We start from the raw sequence: 18,281 nt of genomic DNA on the forward strand, positions 1-18,281 counted from the left end.
TGTAGGATTAAATCCTAAACTGAGTATACTTTAAAAGATAGCTAACCCACTGGGGTTTACTTGTAAAAAAAAAAAAAAAAGTTGTTTACATTCATTCTTGAGGTCTAACAAACATGTGGAATGCATTTCCTCCCCCATTAGCGGTATGAAATGTATACTGTGATAATATTTTTAGCTATATCGCCAAGTCCGAGTTCAACTATGTGTGCTGTGTTCGGGGGATATCGGGAATAAAATCAAAGATATGTGGAAAACAAATGTGTTTCTCAGGGATGCTAAACATATAGAAATGTTTTGTGTTAATTTCAAGCATTTTTTAAAAAAACATGCCGATTTTCCAGGTATTCCAGTATTACATTTCTAAAAGCTAAATTCAAGGACCTTGTGCGAACCCTGGTTCCACCATCTGCTAAGATGAAAACACTGATTCCTCCTGTCATGTTTGGATCTCACCATCCCTTTCCCATGGGAATTTACTGTGAACATTAAGAGAACTGCAGGGGAGAGGTACTGTGCAGCAGCTCACTGTCCTACAGGTCTGTCACGACTCTTGTTACCCTGAAGCTCCTCTCTGTTCTCTGCTGATAAAGAGCTGCATGCTGTGTGTGTGTACGCTATTACACGCCCCCACTATGCTTTCAGTGGTTCCTGCTCATTTACGAACACTCGTACTGCTTTAAGAATGTGTCATAACTACAGTATTTCTCAGAAGGTTCTGCACTTGTCTGTTGGACTGATGCGATGGAGTAATATTAACTAACACAATGACACAGCCAATCAGAGACTTGACGCTCTTCATTATTCTGTTACTTTTTTAAACTAGTGTTGTAAAAATCAGACATGATACAGAACCTTAAAGATCCAGTGAAATCAAAATGGGATTTTTGTGGGATCTGGAAACGAGAAAGTAATTGCGTTCACTTAATAAATGATGAGCACGATTCAGAGGTTGCATTTTCCCTCCAAGATTAAATTTGTACTCCAATGATGGTTAGGTTTAGGGTTGTGGTTTGGGCTTCAGGTTAGTAAAATATCCATTCTGTTAACTTTTTGTGGTGCCAAAAGTCGAAGGCTCTGTGGACATTTTACCTGGAAACTGGAGCTCTTATGCCCATATGTTTAACAACACTTCGAGCTTCAGGCATTGGTGACAAGATTTGAATTTCTGTTAGCAAAGAATGATTTCAGCTGAAGAACTTTCAACCTATTGTCATACTGTTGAATTCACAGTGAGATTCTATAAAACTGTGCTCGTTAAGAGATTCCATGGGATCTTTAAGACGGCACAACGTATTGAACATATTGCCTTATTTTTGGCATCAAATTTAATGGCATCTACTCCGCCTCTAAGGTCTACATACATGGGGAATCCAATGGGACTTGTGTAATTACACTAGCTGAGAAGCTGTATAGTATTTTGTCTTCTGGGATGTGACAGCTTCAAAAGAAACTCCCTGTTGATTGGTTTCCACCATCTCTGCACAAGAGATCGTCCCTTTGTTTTAAGTGATATATCAGCATCCTGTCTTGCAAGGGTATGTAGGTGGGTGACTGAGATGCATTTATCTGCATACAGATGTCCTTTATGGGCAATTGTTCACTTTCACTTTCTCTCATTTTACAGCATCCCCCCCCTCAATCTCTTCACTCCACATCAATTTTCTCTCTCAGCCCCCATTCTGGCACCATTCTGGCACCATTTTTCACTGAGTCACATAAAAACGTGAGGGGGAAGGATTGCAATTATGTTTTCGACCAAAACCCCATTGACAATCTCCTTTTCTTCTGCGTACTTTAGACCTCTTCGTTCTTCAAAGTGGCCAAGTCAACATCTTGATCTCCTGGTCTGCACTCCTGTCTCATATGTCAAGCCCTCTCTGAAACCTCGAATCTCCAGGTCTTCACTTAATCAAAGCTCAAGAGACTCAAAGCTCTTCACTCCACACCACTACAATTATCGAAGAAATCTGGATACAGTGAAAATGAGGAAAAGAAAAAGGAAACATCTGAGGTTTTCAATCATAGGCAGTTTGGAAAGCCAGGGATTATATGAATTTAGATACAGTATATTCTGATGGTCTTGCAAATAGCTAAACAATTTAGGAGACTAGTTCTTAAGCTGTACTAAACATATTTAAAAGTGTAATAAAAGTGTTCATTTAATTTTGTGAATCTCACATGCAGTCATACAGTATATGTGGAGTGCAAGCTATATCAGTGGGAAAGCTGTGTCACCTGCTTAATCCAAGAAACTGGGCACATTTTTGATAATATGGGAAAGGGAAAGGGCCCATAATATATAGCAGCCTGTGACTGAGAGATGCACATAAGAATTTTTTATTTTTTTAAGTGGATGCCAACTTTCTTCGAGGAATCTAGGCAAAGCTGAAAATGGTGGAGAGAAACTCACCCAGAGAACAGTTGGAACTTGAAATGTGGAATAATAATTATGCCTTAGTAGTAAACTGCAATATAGAATATATCCATATTTTATTTAAAATGTATCTTTAAACTTTGAATTTTTTCATGTATAACCCAATGATTCAACTTCACCCTATTACTTCCTTGTATATATTTTTATGGCCCTATGACACTTTCTTCTAATTTCAGTTGATAGCAGGCATCCCGAATTATAACCTCATGAGTTCTCATTTCTCTTTGCCTAGATGACAATTTAAGTAAAAAATGGTGCATCTTAATCTAATCTCCCCAATCTATCAGATTAATTTGGCCATTGGCTGTCCTGCTTTCAAGAAATCAGCACTGGCCATTGAAAAACCCAAACTGGTCGATCAGCAATTTTAAAACATTGTCACACTCACATTAGTCTACAATTTCTAAAATTGGGAAGTAAAATTAGTCAACTTCTACTTGAACATAACCACATTGTATATAAAAGAACAGTTCATAACATACACTGTAACGCATGCACACAAACTTCAATTGCAGAATACTGCAAACTGACGGATGAGGCATGAAAGTCAGAATGATCGCTTATATAAAGTGTCATTCCCAATTTCACACAAAAGGATCTACCCAACCAGGCACAGAGTTTATTCAATCAGAAACTCACAAGCACACACAGACACTTGCAAACGTATCACTGGGAAGCTGATTAATTACTTTTAATGCTGTAAGATCTTAATGTTCTTGAAATCCAAATGTTCTGATATTCCCTTTGATACACACAATTACTAACTTCCAAAAAAATATATATATATTTTCAGGACTGGAAATATAGCATGTTACAGAGCTATAGCTTTGAAACAACAGGTGCTCTGGGAGCAGGTTGTCCAATTAAACAAGCATTTGCTTCTTTACAGCAGATGTTTATGCTCTGATTTATTCAGAACATAAACTATGTAATAACAGTATATATATATATATATATATATATATATATATATATACATACAACACACACACACACACACACACACACACACACACACACACACACACAAATAAAATAGAGAACCTCTGCAAATAATTATGTGAGATTCTATATTCCTCTCCATTTAAATCACTTACCTAAATTCTTGCAAATCCAACACTTACTGAAATCAAAAATTAGATGGAATCCCACTAGGCTGTGGCTTAAAAAGAAACAACACCTAAATGCTTGGTGAGTGTGTTGATGAGTGCTAAAAACCCTTATGGGCATCATTAGTGAGAGAACTCACTGACTGAAACCATTCAAGAAATGGACCACAGTGTTACTGGGGACAGATGATGACAGACGGATATATGGATAACATTTTATACTGGTCAAAAAAACTGCTAATGATGGGTGTCCAGCTAAAAAAAGATAAGATAGAAAAGCTGCTTGATTATATTTGCATTGCCATACCAATTTTACCACTCTCTGAAGTTCCTGCATGGCTTCTGGTGCTGGAGCATAAACCTTTTCAGGAGGAGGCAAAGATTACATGGGTAGGAGGATAATAGAATTACCCTATGCAATAGCTGTCTGCGAGCAAAACAATTGCATTTTGGAGTTGTCACTGCTCCAAAAAGTCTCATTACACACCTGCTGTACCCAAAAGATTCTCACAAAGCCAATTTCTCTGCAAGGCACCTGCTTCAGGTCATAACCTCTCTGCAGACTCTTCTAATTTATAGTTTGGGAACTTCAAATGTGTTGCTCACAAGCAGTCAGTGTTTGAATATGTAATTCCTAGCAAGAGGTGCCACTTCCTTTACTTCAATTGCCCTTGAGAGCGGATGGTGCAAGTGTTGCCCTAAAAGAGCCTCGAGTTTCACTGAGCAGAATGCATAGCGAGGGTAGCACACACTGAACCTTGCTGTGACTTACTTCCTAAAAAAAAAAAGAAAAGCGCTATATAAATGTTACGTTCATTCATTCATTCTTATCACTGCACTGCAAAGAGGTGGCCTTACATAACTCTGTGTGGAGATATGCATCTCATGAAGAGCAAAAGTGACAAGGGAAGGGAAATATGACAAAGATGATGGGACTATGCCTCCAGCGAAGCATCCGCCTGCCAATCTCACCCGCTAGAGTCAAGACTCATCTCCCGTGGAGAAACACAGGAAAGTCTACTTACATAAACTAAATCATAATGCCATTCGGAAAGGGAAAAAGACATAAAAAGAAAACTAAACACAAGATTTTTGTGCCACTGGATTAGACATATGTGAAAGGGATGAGTGGGACATCCATCAGTTTCCAGGCTGCTGTTCTCTGTCAGCTGCATTCAAAAACTGGATCACAATAGCAAGCACATGAGCGCAATCATATGGGGCTGCTTTTCAGATAACTGAAAAACAATGAACAGATGAAAATGATGAAGGCACAATAAAAGGGAGAGAAAAAAGATGGAAGCGAGGAAGAGAAAAGGTATTAGAGATATGAGGAGACTGCAAGAGAAAGAGAAAGAATGCTTCAGCCCACTTGTCAGTCATTGTAAACGAAAGGAAGGCAAACATTTTGTCAGCAGAGAAGCTGCCTTTCATCTGCAGGGAATCTGGCTCATAAACAAAGATTAGACTCCCAGTGGGCAGATATTTACATTTAGATTTACTTAGATTTATAACAGATAGTCCTGCTCTTACTAGCAGTAAACAAACATACTGTACGAGTAGCCAAGCCTATATATAGACTATAATTGTACCTTCATACAGTATGTAGCCAAACTTACATCATCAAATCAAACATCTATATCTAATGTCTGTTCAGGCTCAGGACCAGGGGCAGTTTTAGGATCAGTGGATATTCGGGGCTTAGCCCTTTGTGTATACAAATGGGGCATCCTTTCAAAATACATATTATTGGAATATAATACAATTATAATATAGTAATTCGGAACGCACTTCAACGTCATCTTTCCATTACAAATAAGCAGCTGTCACCGTAGCACAAAGGCTGACACTAATGAATATACACTATATTGCCAAAAGTATTCGCTCACCCATCCAAATAATTGAATTCAGGTGTTCCAATCACTTCCATGGCCACAGGTGTATAAAATGAAGCACCTAGGCATGCAGACTGCTTCTACAAACATTTGTGAAAGAATGGGCCGCTCTCAGGAGCTCAGTGAATTCCAGCATGGTACTGTGATAGGATGCCACCTGTGCAACAAGTCCAGTCATGAAATTTCCTCGCTACTAAATATTCTACAGTCAACTGTCAGTGGTATTATAACAAAGTGGAAGCGATTGGGAATGACAGCAACTCAGCCACGAAGTGGTAGGCCACGTAAAATGACAGAGCGGGGTCAGCGGATGCTGAGGCGCATAGTGCGCAGAGGTCGCCAACTTTCTGCAGAGTCAATCGCTACAGACCTCCAAAGTTCATGTGGCCTTCAGATTAGCTCAAGAACAGTGCATAGAGAGCTTCATGGAATGGGTTTCCATGGCCGAGCAGCTGCATTCAAGCCATACATCACCAAGTGCAATGCAAAGCGTTGGATGCAGTGGTGTAAAGCACGCCGCCACTGGACTCTAGAGCAGTGGAGACGAGTTCTCTGGAGTGACGAATCATGCTTCTCCATCTGGCAATCTGATGGACGAGTCTGGGTTTGGCAGTTGCCAGGAGAATGGTACTTGTCTGACTGCATTGTGCCAACTGTGAAGTTTGGTGGAGGGGGATTATGGTGTGGGGTGGTTTTTCAGGAGCTGGGCTTGGCCCCTTAGTTCCAGTGAAAGGAACTCTGAATGCTTCAGCATACCAAGAGATTTTGGACAATTCCATGCTCCCAACTTTGTGGGAACAGTTTGGGGATGGCCCCTTCCTGTTCCAACATGACTGCGCACCAGTGCACAAAGCAAGGTCCATAAAGACATGGATAAGCGAGTTTGGTGTGGAAGAACTTGACTGGCCTGCACAGAGTCCTGACCTCAACCCGACAGAGCACCTTTGGGATGAATTAGAGCGAAGACTGTGAGCCAGGCCTTCTCGTCCAACATCAGTGTCTGACCTCACAAATGCGCTTCTGGAAGAATGGTCAAAAATTCCCATAAACACACTCCTAAACCTTGTGGAAAGCCTTCCCAGAAGAGCTGAAGCTGTTATAGCTGCAAAGGGTGGGCCGACGTCATATTAAACCCTATGGATTAAGAATGGGATGTCACTTAAGTTCATATGCATCTAAAGGCAGATGAGCGAATACTTTTGGCAATATAGTGTAAGTTGTCCTTAATCAGACATACTTACCCATCGTTTTGCTTCATTATTAACCACTTTCAAAATGCAAATGGAAAATAAATGCTTGATAACTTTTAGACTTTATGAAAAAATTAAAGCTTCAAATGATTTTTTTTATTTACTAAAAAAAAAAAAACAGTAAACAAAAGTATAGTACATGTTTAATTAATAAATAAAATGCCACTGTGTATACTTAATTAAAATATTTATTAAAATAACAGATCAAGCAAATTTACAGTAAAATAATACCAGCCATAATCAGTTTCAAACAGAAAGTTTAACTTTATTAATTTATTTATTTATTTTTTTTAATTAAAAGCTTTTATAAACTTCAGAGATAAAGTGATGTCATATATTTTTGTTTATAGAACCAGTGTTTGCCGTTGCAGCTGGTTTTATTTGCATGACCAGACTGATCTAACAGTGAAATATTAAAGAGTAGGTTGACTTTTCTTTAGCTGAAATCAGTCTGTGCTTCGAAACACTGCTCTCAGTGGCCAAAGCATTAAGTGATGTTGGGCATATGGGCACGTATGAGCTCCATTTTCCAAGTGAACTGTCTACAGAGGGGTGCCAAAAGCACGTTGTGAAGAGAGTTGTTTTCAGCTATACAGAATGTAATAAAGTGAAAAGAATACATATTTTATAAACTGCATCCCCAAACCCCAACCTTAAACCTAACCATCAGTGGAGTAAAAATGTAAAATGTTACTGGTTTGGATGCGATTACTTCAACGCAGGATCCGAACCTAGGTCTCTCCCATGCTGCTGATGCAACATGTTTCCGGTCTCACCACAGAAGTTAAACATGCGGCAGCTGAGGCAAAAATGTCTGATAGCAGATGGTGCTTGTCAGTAAGTTGGAATAATGTGGCCGATCCTAGGGTACCGGGACTCTTGAAAACAACATGCTGACTTTCCGTGTGATCATGTGGACATAAGTGTCCATCAGTTAAATTATACACACGCGTCGGTTTCGAAGAGCCCTTCAAAGCAGCCATTTAGGAGCCCCTTCGAAGGGTGGTTTATCCCATATGGAACGCAGAGAGTATTATATCTTTGATTCGTCAGGTATTTTAAAGTTAATTTAAAAGTTTAGAAGCAGGGTTTTAAATTAGGTGCTTATGAGAAAAAAAAATGTGTTGCTTGATTTGTCAAAGTTTGCCAGGTTAATGCCATAGTGTCTCAAATGAGTTTTGCTAAAACCTAAATGTCTTGGCTCGTGTCTAAAAGTGTACAAATTCCTCAATCACATGTAGATTAGCTAGTTTCTCTTTGTTTTTAGGGTAATGAACCTACATATTTGGTACTTATTGCATCAAAGTCAACACAGTTTCTAATCTCATACAGAAAGACACAATCGTCATTGCTCTTCTTAAATGTGTGGTGCACATATATGCATGAGTGCTAGAAAGCAGCCGCCAGTTGACAGATACATTGTTATTACAGATGTAGGAAGACCAGTATCATTACTTTTATATTTTAGTATCGACTTGATGCTGAAGTACTGGTACTTTTGACATCACAACAAGGTGACGAAAACATTCAGGCTTACCGCCCCTGCTTAGGACTAAAATAAGTAGAAGCATCCCAGAAAATGTTCCTTCTTGTTCACCCTCTACCCTTCTTTTTCAAACAGTTGCTATTTAGTGGTATTCCAGTTATTTCCACCTGATTGCACCAATAAATGATTGAATATAAGACACTTTACAGCTAGACGTAACATGAATGCTATACAACTTTGCCTGACTAAAGCCCTATTCAGACGGGATTAGTTTTCCTTACATATGTCAGTAAAGTAATTATTACTGTGGACGTATTTAATGTTTCCTGTCGAATCGCATGGGATAAACGATGTCTGTAAAAATTGCAGAGATGGGTGTGTCGACTGCATTTCCACACTGCTGTCACACATACAATAACCAAACTATCTGAATTTATATAGCTTTGCTGATTATGCAGGAAATATTAAATATGATCATATACCTTATCAGTGATTATTAGAAGAAATTAATTGGAATATCCAGCTAAATGAAACAGAACTGGTGACATAGCGAGCTTTTAATCCCATATTACACTCTTGAATTAAAAATATGGACAATCACTTCACATTTCATTGATTTCATTTGTTCCTCCGGAAAATATGTTCCGAAACACTGGGCTCAAAAGTTTGTTTCTTTCTCTAGCTGGGAAGATCAGAACAATGTTCTCTGGAAGGATGAGATAAAAGTGGTGGTGTTTGGCCACAATGCTAGATATCATGTGGCCAAAATCAAAAGGTGGAAATCAAACACTGCCTTTGGCCACAAGAACCAGCCGTAACTCCAGGAGGTTGGAGCTTTGTGTTTAGGGGCTTATGTTCTGCAGTAGGGTCTGACCATCTTGACATCACTGAATCAACCATCAATTCCACATTACTGCAGAAAAAAGTAAGGCTATCTGTCAAAGGGCTAAACCTAAACCGTATGACTTTTGTAACAATACAATGGCCCAAAACACTCAATCAAATCAGTCTGTGTTACTTAACATAAATCGCTTTCTCACTAAAGGCTGCGTGTGGACATTCAGTTTCGACGGCAATCCCTGAATAGATAAGTACACAATCACACACATTTGCACGGTAAAGTTACTCCACTGGCCTCTAGCACTCTTTGCACTTGCCCTGTATGTGTGTGTGTGTGTGAATTTGAGAGAGAGAGAGAGAGAGAGAGAGAGAGAGAGAGAAAGACATACAGTATGCAGAGAGAGAGAATTCACATATATGATGCGCTAGATTTCATCAGGTTTCTTGTTGAGCACTTCAATATGAAAACAGCCAAATCCCGGACATTTAGGGAATCTAGAAATCCCGAGCGGATGCTTTTTAAGATTCGAAAAAGAGGACGTACAGTCATAATAGGTTCCATTTAAAATCTTCGCATTATTTCTGCATTAACAAGTGCCGCCTTCTCACGAAGACTGCTCAGAAAATGCTCTCTCAAACACTCACTACTCGACATGAGATACAAACCTCATAAAGAAATGATGTACAGCATTTGGAATTATCCGTCAATGTTTAAAAAAAAATAATTAGGTTAATGCAACCTCTGCTTATTACATCTGGTTCAACTCTAAATGTTTCAGGCATTGGCAGCTTTTGGGGGGCTTATCACTGTAACATTCAACAATGAAACATTCATTTTCCAGTAGTTTTTAAGCCACCTGTAGTTGTTATAACACCCTCTAACAGCAGAGATTCCTCCAGAGTCTCCACTGCTCGCCATCACGAGTAACGTTAGTCTAGCTGATAACAACTAAAAGGAAGTGCAGAGCATCCAATAGGAAGTCTCTCGCTGTAATGCCGCCGCCCGTGGAGAAGTCAAGAAGAAGGTGGATAGGCAAGAAAACCCCCAAACATCACTCAGTTAACGAAGAACCTGGAACTTTTGTGTGCTATCTCATCATTTCAATGGCGAGTTTCTTTATAACTTCCCTCTGCCAGATTATAAAGAGCAGCATAAAAAGGAGGTTGCTTGACAATTATTTTTAGCAGGTTTCCCACTTGCTGAACATCCGGCAACACCTTCTCCTGTGGAATTTCGCCATACAAAGGTAACTGTAACAGAGCCTTTATCGTCAATATCAAGGTGTGTTCAAACAAGATAAATGGGTGAAAGAAATGGCATTCAGTCTATAGCAGCTGAAACTGTGAAACACGCAAGAAAATATATAACACTTATACCAAAACATTGCAGAAACACAAGAATATTATTATTTTTGGAAAAAGTGGTGTTACAATGTTGTAAAATGTGTAATGTCTTATAATATTATAGTTCTGACTAGATTTAAAAAACAATAATTCAGTTTATTGTCTGAGGGAAATCTTACACAACAGACATACATTAAACTTTTTTCCATTTTCCATGTTTGCTTCAATGTGGTAATTCCTGAAATGTGCTAACAAGGAAGCGAACAGGTGTATTAGGGGCTTCCTGGTTCTTTGACACCCTGTCGTGTGAGTAATCCATTAAGAATGAGTACACACATTCTGATTAGCAACAGATTACCTTCACCTCTCCATTAAATTTGAATTTTAATTACCTTTGAAATGGAAATTTAATGACTGCGTATTTCTGCAATGAGAAGGTAATGTGTCATGATGCCTACGGGAGGTCTGTTGTATTTATTAGTGAAACACATCTTGGCACATGTATTCCACCTTGCATATTTCAGGTTAAAAAAAACTAGCCAGTGGAAATAACAATGTACGTATAAAGCCATAACATTCAAATAATGCTTGAGTGTGATGTTGATTACATGCAATTCACTGGAGTAGATTAAAACTACTTTTGGACAGTCACCACAGACTGAAAGGACAGAATCCCAGATCAAAATACGCTGAAAAGGCTGTGAAGAAGGGGTCGTAACAATCTCCCTTTAACCCATTATCCAAGAAAAGAGCTTCAGTATCAGTTCACATCCGTTAGCTAATTCCGAATCAATGTCTTAATTTAAACTGTATGTGGTATATTTTTGCATGCTTTCATCCAAATGAGGTTTAACAACAAATTCAAAGTGCCTACATTCAAACCCATCGTTTGTTCACACTGAATTTCAGCTTGCCAGCATGTGCTCCAAATTAAAGCTCTGCCATGCACTTGAATAACATAAAGTGGGTTGACTGCCAGGTCGCTTTTGGGGGGGGGGATATTGTTGGCTTCCTTGAGCCCAAAGCTACTTATTTCCAAGACTGTAAATAAAGAGAATAACTGTAAAACGGTCAAAAGAGAAGGTTCAATCAAATGAGGACAGTAGTTTTGACAGAACACAGGCAGTCTTAAAAATAACACAAAAGCACTGCGTTTCTTTGACAGTGTAGCGGAGATTAAAGAAGCACTTTAAGATTATCTATAATAATGTATTTATGCACGCACACACTTCGCACGTCACTAAACACACTCACAAAAGACCTTGTACAAAGTCACCCAGATGCTCTGAACGTCTCAAAAGACACAAGATGTGTATGCATCCCAAGTGACTGTAAAAGGCTAACAGGCAGCATACTAACACTGATTCCCTTCTATCATTTGAAGTGGCCTATCAAAAGTGAATGATGGCTGATCATATGCAGTGCAGTAAAGGAGTTTGCCTCACTACCTCCATCACATCCAGGAGGAAAATGGTGCCTCAAGGGATGCTTGAATATCACCTAATCAGATCTACAAATCCAGGAAGGTTAGCTTCTCATTTAGGCAGCAAAATTATTTCTATGAACTATGACAGAAAAATCAATAACAAGCCTCTGGCTACACTCTAATCTCCACCTGAAAATATTTATTCACAAAGACTATGGGTAGAATTATTTCTTATCAATTAGTCATGAGGTTTATCTGTATGTGCATAATTTAGCTTTTGTCTGCACCATTTTTGGGACTTAACAGAATACACAAAGCCTGTAACCTGGAGGATCATATAGATTTACTGTATTTTTGTAAGGCTTGTGACACTTTTTCTAATGGAACAGTAAAAAATGAAAGACTCATTGTCTAGAATCTAGAGATGTTTAATGTGAGAGGGCTTAAAGATATCCTAAACTGACAATGTGACATTTCTGTATTGCTTACACCTTATATTAAAAAGTAAAAAAGAAGAGATATCAGACCAGAGGTGGAAAGTAACGAATTACAACTACTCTCGTTACAGCACTTGTGTAAATTTTTCAAATTTTTCTACTCTTTTAAGTATAAATAAATAATAGTACTTTTACTTGAGTTGATTAAAAATGAAGTATTCAACTTTTTGGGAATTTTTTTGGGAAGAAGAAATTGGCAAGTTGAGTGCTAAATCCGTTTATAATCTAACGCTCTGTGCGCAGCACGACGGAAGCCCACAGGGCAAAACGTCATGAGCACAGCAGCTTGCATAAACTGCCGCCGGTGTCCTCTCTTCTCTAGCTTCTCAAAGACTTTCTGCCCTGTCACTATACAAGAACTGTAAAACTGTGATTTTCTGCATATTTCATTTCATTCTGGAATGGAGCCGTTCATTCAGGTACGAGGGAACCGTCTGAACATGTTTAACCATTGATCAAACTTCACTTGTTTTTAAGGTAGACAATGTTTTAACCGTGTCAAACATGAACACAATGTAGTTTGACATATATGTGGGGATATCTTGTTTACTTGCTACTATATGCCTAAAACAAACTTTTTAAATACCTTAGAAAAATACAATGCCAAGTGTCGGAAATGAACGGGGACTCGAGGTAAAAATACCACCAAAATTGACTACAATATCCCCAAAATTCAAAATATGGGGGCAAAAAATGCCCACGTAACGAGTTCCCATGTTTTATTAATAGTATCTGATATAGTTACAATTAAATACATTGCGATCTTCTTTTGACTTTTCACTGAACATTATTTTTTTCCCCACTGTCCGGTTCCTCGCACCATCGCGCACACAGATGGGCTCTCCGCTTCTATCAGTCCGCATAAGTTCAGTATTGTACTCCGTGTTAAATTCCATAACCGTTCGCCCCTCTTGTTCAAAATAAACTGTCCTAGCGGGTAACACTCACGCTCACGGTGCTGTACTGTACTTCCCTGCCCTGTGCTGCTGTTTATCTGTCTGAAAAGCCTCACCCGCAAGAGGCCAAAAGTGCGCAAGGGATGGATGTTATATAAAGAAGGTATGAGAAATCACAAAACATAATGTGTATAAATACTACAGTTTACTTAATATCTCAAAATGTTAAATAACCATAATATTAAGACTTTAATATAACTGTAATACAATAATATATATATATAGCACAACCACTTTTAGTGTTTGAATCAATCATATCTCTCACTAAACACTGTGAAATGTTTATTTTTGCCTTATTTTATTCAGTTGGCATGTAGGAGTTGATAACTGTTTGCTTAATAATCTCATTCATATCTGGATAATTGCTGCAATATCATAGAGGATACATTTCCTCCTCTATGATACTGCATTATTAGTTTTGTACAGTATTTTAATTTAATAGCCAAAATACTTGGACATACATGAATGAGAATAAACCTGAAATAGGAATGTGTTTCAGTCACAATGCATATTATGTAGTTTAGAGATGATTTAGAGACATAATGTTACAAATGGCTATTTCTATTTAAATAAATGTTGTATTATTAAAATTTTCTGTTTGTCCAAGAATCTTTTTGCAGCAATGCAGGTCTTTGGCATTTAGAAGCTGCTAGTTTAGGAGTCTGTTTCTCAAACTAGAGACTGTGATTTACTTGTCTTTTTGTTGTGCATCTGGCTGTCCACGTCGCTCTCTATCCTAGTAAGAGATACTTTTTTTCAAAACAGTAATGCACGGAATAGCCTTCATCTCTCTAAAACAATAGACTTTAGGAGAAAACAGAATTTCAGGAGAAATGTGTTTTGTTTTTTACCTATTTTAAAAACCAAATTTGACTTGCAAGTGCGAAGCAACTCCCGCATGGTAGAGCAACCATTTTCAATTGTTCTAATAATAATAAAATTTACTGAGTACCAAATTAGCACTTTGGAATGCTTTTGTAAGGAATAGGTGACACAGTTTATGTTTGCCATCATGGGAAAATAAATGTTTTTAATAAATACCACTTAAAACAATTATTTCAAACTGTAATAATATTTTGCAATTAATGATTTTGGCAGTATTTTTGATCAATTTAATGCATCCATGGTGAATGAAGCATCAATTTCTTTCAAGAACAAAAATGTCTTTGTGTTCTAAAAATAGAAGCGTATATACAGTACTATATATAATTTTCATAAAGGTACTTGTAACGTAATTGAGTAGTTTTTTGGCAAACTACTTATTTACTCGAGTCATAATATTTTTCAGTACTTCTACTTGTACTCAAGTGAATTATTTCTTCAGTAGCATACTTTTAAGTTATAAAAAAAAAAAATAGTACTCTTTTCAACATTGCATCAGACTCTATTTTAAAACTAGGATGTGACAATTGGTGTGGCCCACCAAAGCCTTTTAGCAAAACAATAACCATAACAAGTTAAAATTATGGAAAAGTGTCTTTTTTCCTTTTCCTTCTTTTGTCACCTGTTGCTTGCAGGTAGTCTACACATAACAAAATGAATGTTCAGAATACTTGCTCAAGCTTTCTCAGAGCCCTTGTCATTAAACAATTATAAAAAAACCTTCACCGTTTTAAACACCTGGAACTGGAATGCAATTTACAGGTCCCACAGGTGCAAAGTTGATAACAGGTTATCATCACCGGTAGAGTCTAACAAAATTACAGTTGCACTGAAAATATTTCCACTTGTAGATGTGTGATTACAGACATTAAGCACTAAGAAGACTTTTAAAAGGCTTAATAAGTTGTGTCCAAAATATGCATATGTTAGACCTAGTGGGTGTGCTGGTAAAAATAGCAGCTGTGCTTGTTTCCATAAGTGATTACGCATTAAGAGGAGAGTAATAATATGAATTCACAGCAAAGCCTGAACTATGGTAAATATACAAGAACATGTATAAATGAATAATAATAAAAAATAAAAAAAAACTTTGCATGCACCATTTTATCAATGCATAATCTATTAATCTTCAAATTCAAAACAGATGGAACAGCAAAAAAGGTATGATGACGTTTAAAAAAAGTGTGACATTTACAGATCAATCTTAAAAATCTCCTTTTAATGCTATAAAAGTAAGCTTTTTAAATACTGAACCTAACCCAGGATTTCATAAACCTTTTGAACAATGAATTTCCATTAACTTTCCATTTTTAATTATTACTGGATAAGTATTTTAAAAATAATTTTACAAAGATTGTATTTACAAAGAGCAATTTCTAGCCAATTTAATATTTAGAACCAAAGAATACCCCCATATATACACCGATCAGCCACAACATTAAAACCACTTGTCTAATATTGTGTAGGTCCCCCTCGTGCCGCCAAAACAGCACCAAACCACATATCAGAATAGCATTCTGAGATGACATTCTTCTCACCACAATTGTACAGAGAGGTTATCTGAGTTACCGTAGACTTTGTTAGTTTGAACCCGTCTGGTCATTCTCTGTTGACCTCTCTCATCAACAAGGCATTTCCGTCCACAGAACTGCTGCTCACTGGATGTTTCTGGCACCATTCTGAGTAAACTCTAGAGATTGTTGTGTGTGAAAATCCCAGGAGATCAGCAGTTACAGAAATACTCAAACCAGCCCATCTGGCACCAACAATCATGCCACGGTCGAAATTACTGAGATCACATTTTTTTTCCCCATTCTGATGGTTGATGTGAAAATTAACTGAAGCTCCTGACCCCTATCTGCCTGATTTTATGCACTGCTGCCGCACAATTGGCTGATTAGATAATCGCATGGATGATTGTTGGTGCCAGATGGGCTGGTTTGAGTATTTCTGTAACCACTGATCTCCTGGGATTTTCACACAAAACAGTCCCTAGAATTTACTCAGAATGGTGCCAAAAACAAAAAACATCCAGTGAGAGGCAGTTCTGTGGATGGAAACACCTTGTTGATGAAAGAGAGAGATCAACAGAGAATGGCCAGACTGGTTCGAACTGAAAAAGTCTACGGTAACTCAGATAACTGCTCTGTACAACTGTGGTTAGAATAACAGTATCTCAGAATGCTATTCTGAGATGTGGGTTGGCGCTGTTTTAGAGGCATGAGGGGGACCTACACAATATTAGGCAGGTGGTTTTAATGTTGTGGCTGACCAATGTGTGATATTTTATATATATATATATGAAATGACCATCAGTTTTCCAAGAAATTCATGTTAAATTCTATGACTTTCCTGACCTGGAAATAACCATTTCAAAATTCGCTGCTATTTTACATGACAATGTTAGTCCTGGCAAACACTGGCGCCTGAAGTGATGCGCTGGAAGAACATTAGGAGAAATGACAGAAGTTTGCAGTATCTCGTGAAAGCGTTTGGAAGCTGCAGTTTGTTTCACATGAGATGAGTGTGGCACGCGCGCATTGTTTAAAGCGCGAAATAAAAGGTCGAAGCGGCGATTAAACGGTCACTCACCTTTTGCTGACGGCGAGCCATATCTGTGGGCTGTTTGGCGTTAAACGGGTACGCGATACACCTCAACACAAACACGTAAATTTGTAGTTTAATTTTCCTCTCCGTCTCCTCTTTCTGAAGCCTTTCCTGCTCCGTTTTGTCTGCCTCGGCGGAGGAGGGGACCGGCTCCTTGGTTTGGGCTCGCGGGGCATCCGACGTCTTTTCGGGTTTGGGACTCTTTTTAACGGGTTTCCCAGTTTTAACGGGCGGCTCGTCCTCAGGTGGTAGTTCACCCTCAGAATCATCGCTGGAGGACGGGTCCAGCATAGTCGACACTCAAGCGGCGATAAGTCCTCACAGCTGTGGGAAAACGAGAAAACCCAGAGAGGTTTCTGACTACCTCGGCGACGGAGTTCTTTTTTTTTTTTTTTTTTTTCTCTGAGAGAATGTCAAATGTGTCAATGTCGAGACTTTTAAAGGCGGAGTCAAACCGCGAGCGATTCGTTGACGGTTGAATTTAGGCTCATTCTTATTTTCTCTCGTGAGTTGAGCGCGAGGAGGTTAGTGCAGAGTTATGCGAGACAGGTAGGCAACCTGTGGAATGGACAACATGCAACACGTGGGAGGTTCCCACCTTAAAGGTGCAGTCTCTAGATACCGATTTAACTTTTATTTTTAAAATAGCACAAGTTCATGATAAATTATGTTCTCTATAAATTAGTGTTAGTATTAAAATCCAGGAATTAAGCATTAGAGTTTAAGCGAGCAAAATAAACCGTAGACAGAGACTGATTTCAGGATCGACAGACATGCAAACAAGTCTTTCATTTTTTTTTTAAATAGACACTGTTTATTAACTGTCTATAAATTATTTTAACACATACTCATACATGCTACTATATAACAAAAATATACAATCATTAGAAATCATTAGAAACGGTCACCAACAGGACTAACCCTGCCATATATCTAATATAATAGGCCTATAACATTTTGTATGAACGTTGCACTATCGGTTACCAATTGGTGCTACTCAGTACGAAGCATTATACATTTAAAGGGTTAGTTCACCCAAAAATGATAATTCTCTCATCGTTTACTCACCCTCATGCCATCCCAGATGTTTATGTCTTTCTTTCTTCTGCAGAACATAAACAAATATATTTAGTCAAATATTTCAGCTCTGTAGGTCCATTCAGTTCAAGTGAATGGGTACCAACATTTTGACGATCCAAAATGCAAATAAAGTCAAAGTAATCCATAAAACTCCAGTGGTTTAATCCATGTCTGTTGAAGAAATATGATAGGTGTGTGTGAGAAACAGATCAATATTTAAATCCTTTTTACTATCAATTTTCCTCCCTGCCCAATAGGTGGTGACATGCGTGAAAAATACAAATCGCCTAAAAAAATTAAAAAATAAATAAAATGTAAAAGTGGAGATTTATAGTAAAAGAAAAGGACTTAAATATTGATCTGTTTCTCAGCCACACCTATCATATTGCTTCAGAAGACATGGTTTTAATCACTGGAGTCATATGGATTACCTTTATGCTGCCTTTATATGTTTTTTGGAGCTTCAAAGTTCTGG

The 18,281-nt window shown here is 38.0% G+C and overlaps 1 protein-coding gene across 4 annotated transcripts in view; it reads right to left on the bottom strand.

Annotated features, from left to right (window-relative positions):
* The window catches only part of LOC127436053 (calcium-dependent secretion activator 2-like), a 225,334-nt gene extending 208,090 nt beyond the window's left edge, over positions 1–17,244 (bottom strand). For all 4 annotated transcript variants that reach the window (XM_051689966.1, XM_051689965.1, XM_051689964.1 and 1 more), the window contains exon 1: positions 16,712–17,244. In XM_051689966.1, coding sequence (XP_051545926.1) covers positions 16,712–17,017 — 306 coding nt within the window. In that variant the 5' untranslated portion in view covers positions 17,018–17,244. The remainder of the gene's footprint in view (positions 1–16,711) is intronic.
* Between the last annotated feature and the right edge of the window lie 1,037 nt (positions 17,245–18,281).

The sequence above is a fragment of the Myxocyprinus asiaticus genome, chromosome 46, assembly GCF_019703515.2.
Source record: "Myxocyprinus asiaticus isolate MX2 ecotype Aquarium Trade chromosome 46, UBuf_Myxa_2, whole genome shotgun sequence".
Lineage (NCBI taxonomy): Eukaryota > Metazoa > Chordata > Actinopteri > Cypriniformes > Catostomidae > Myxocyprinus > Myxocyprinus asiaticus.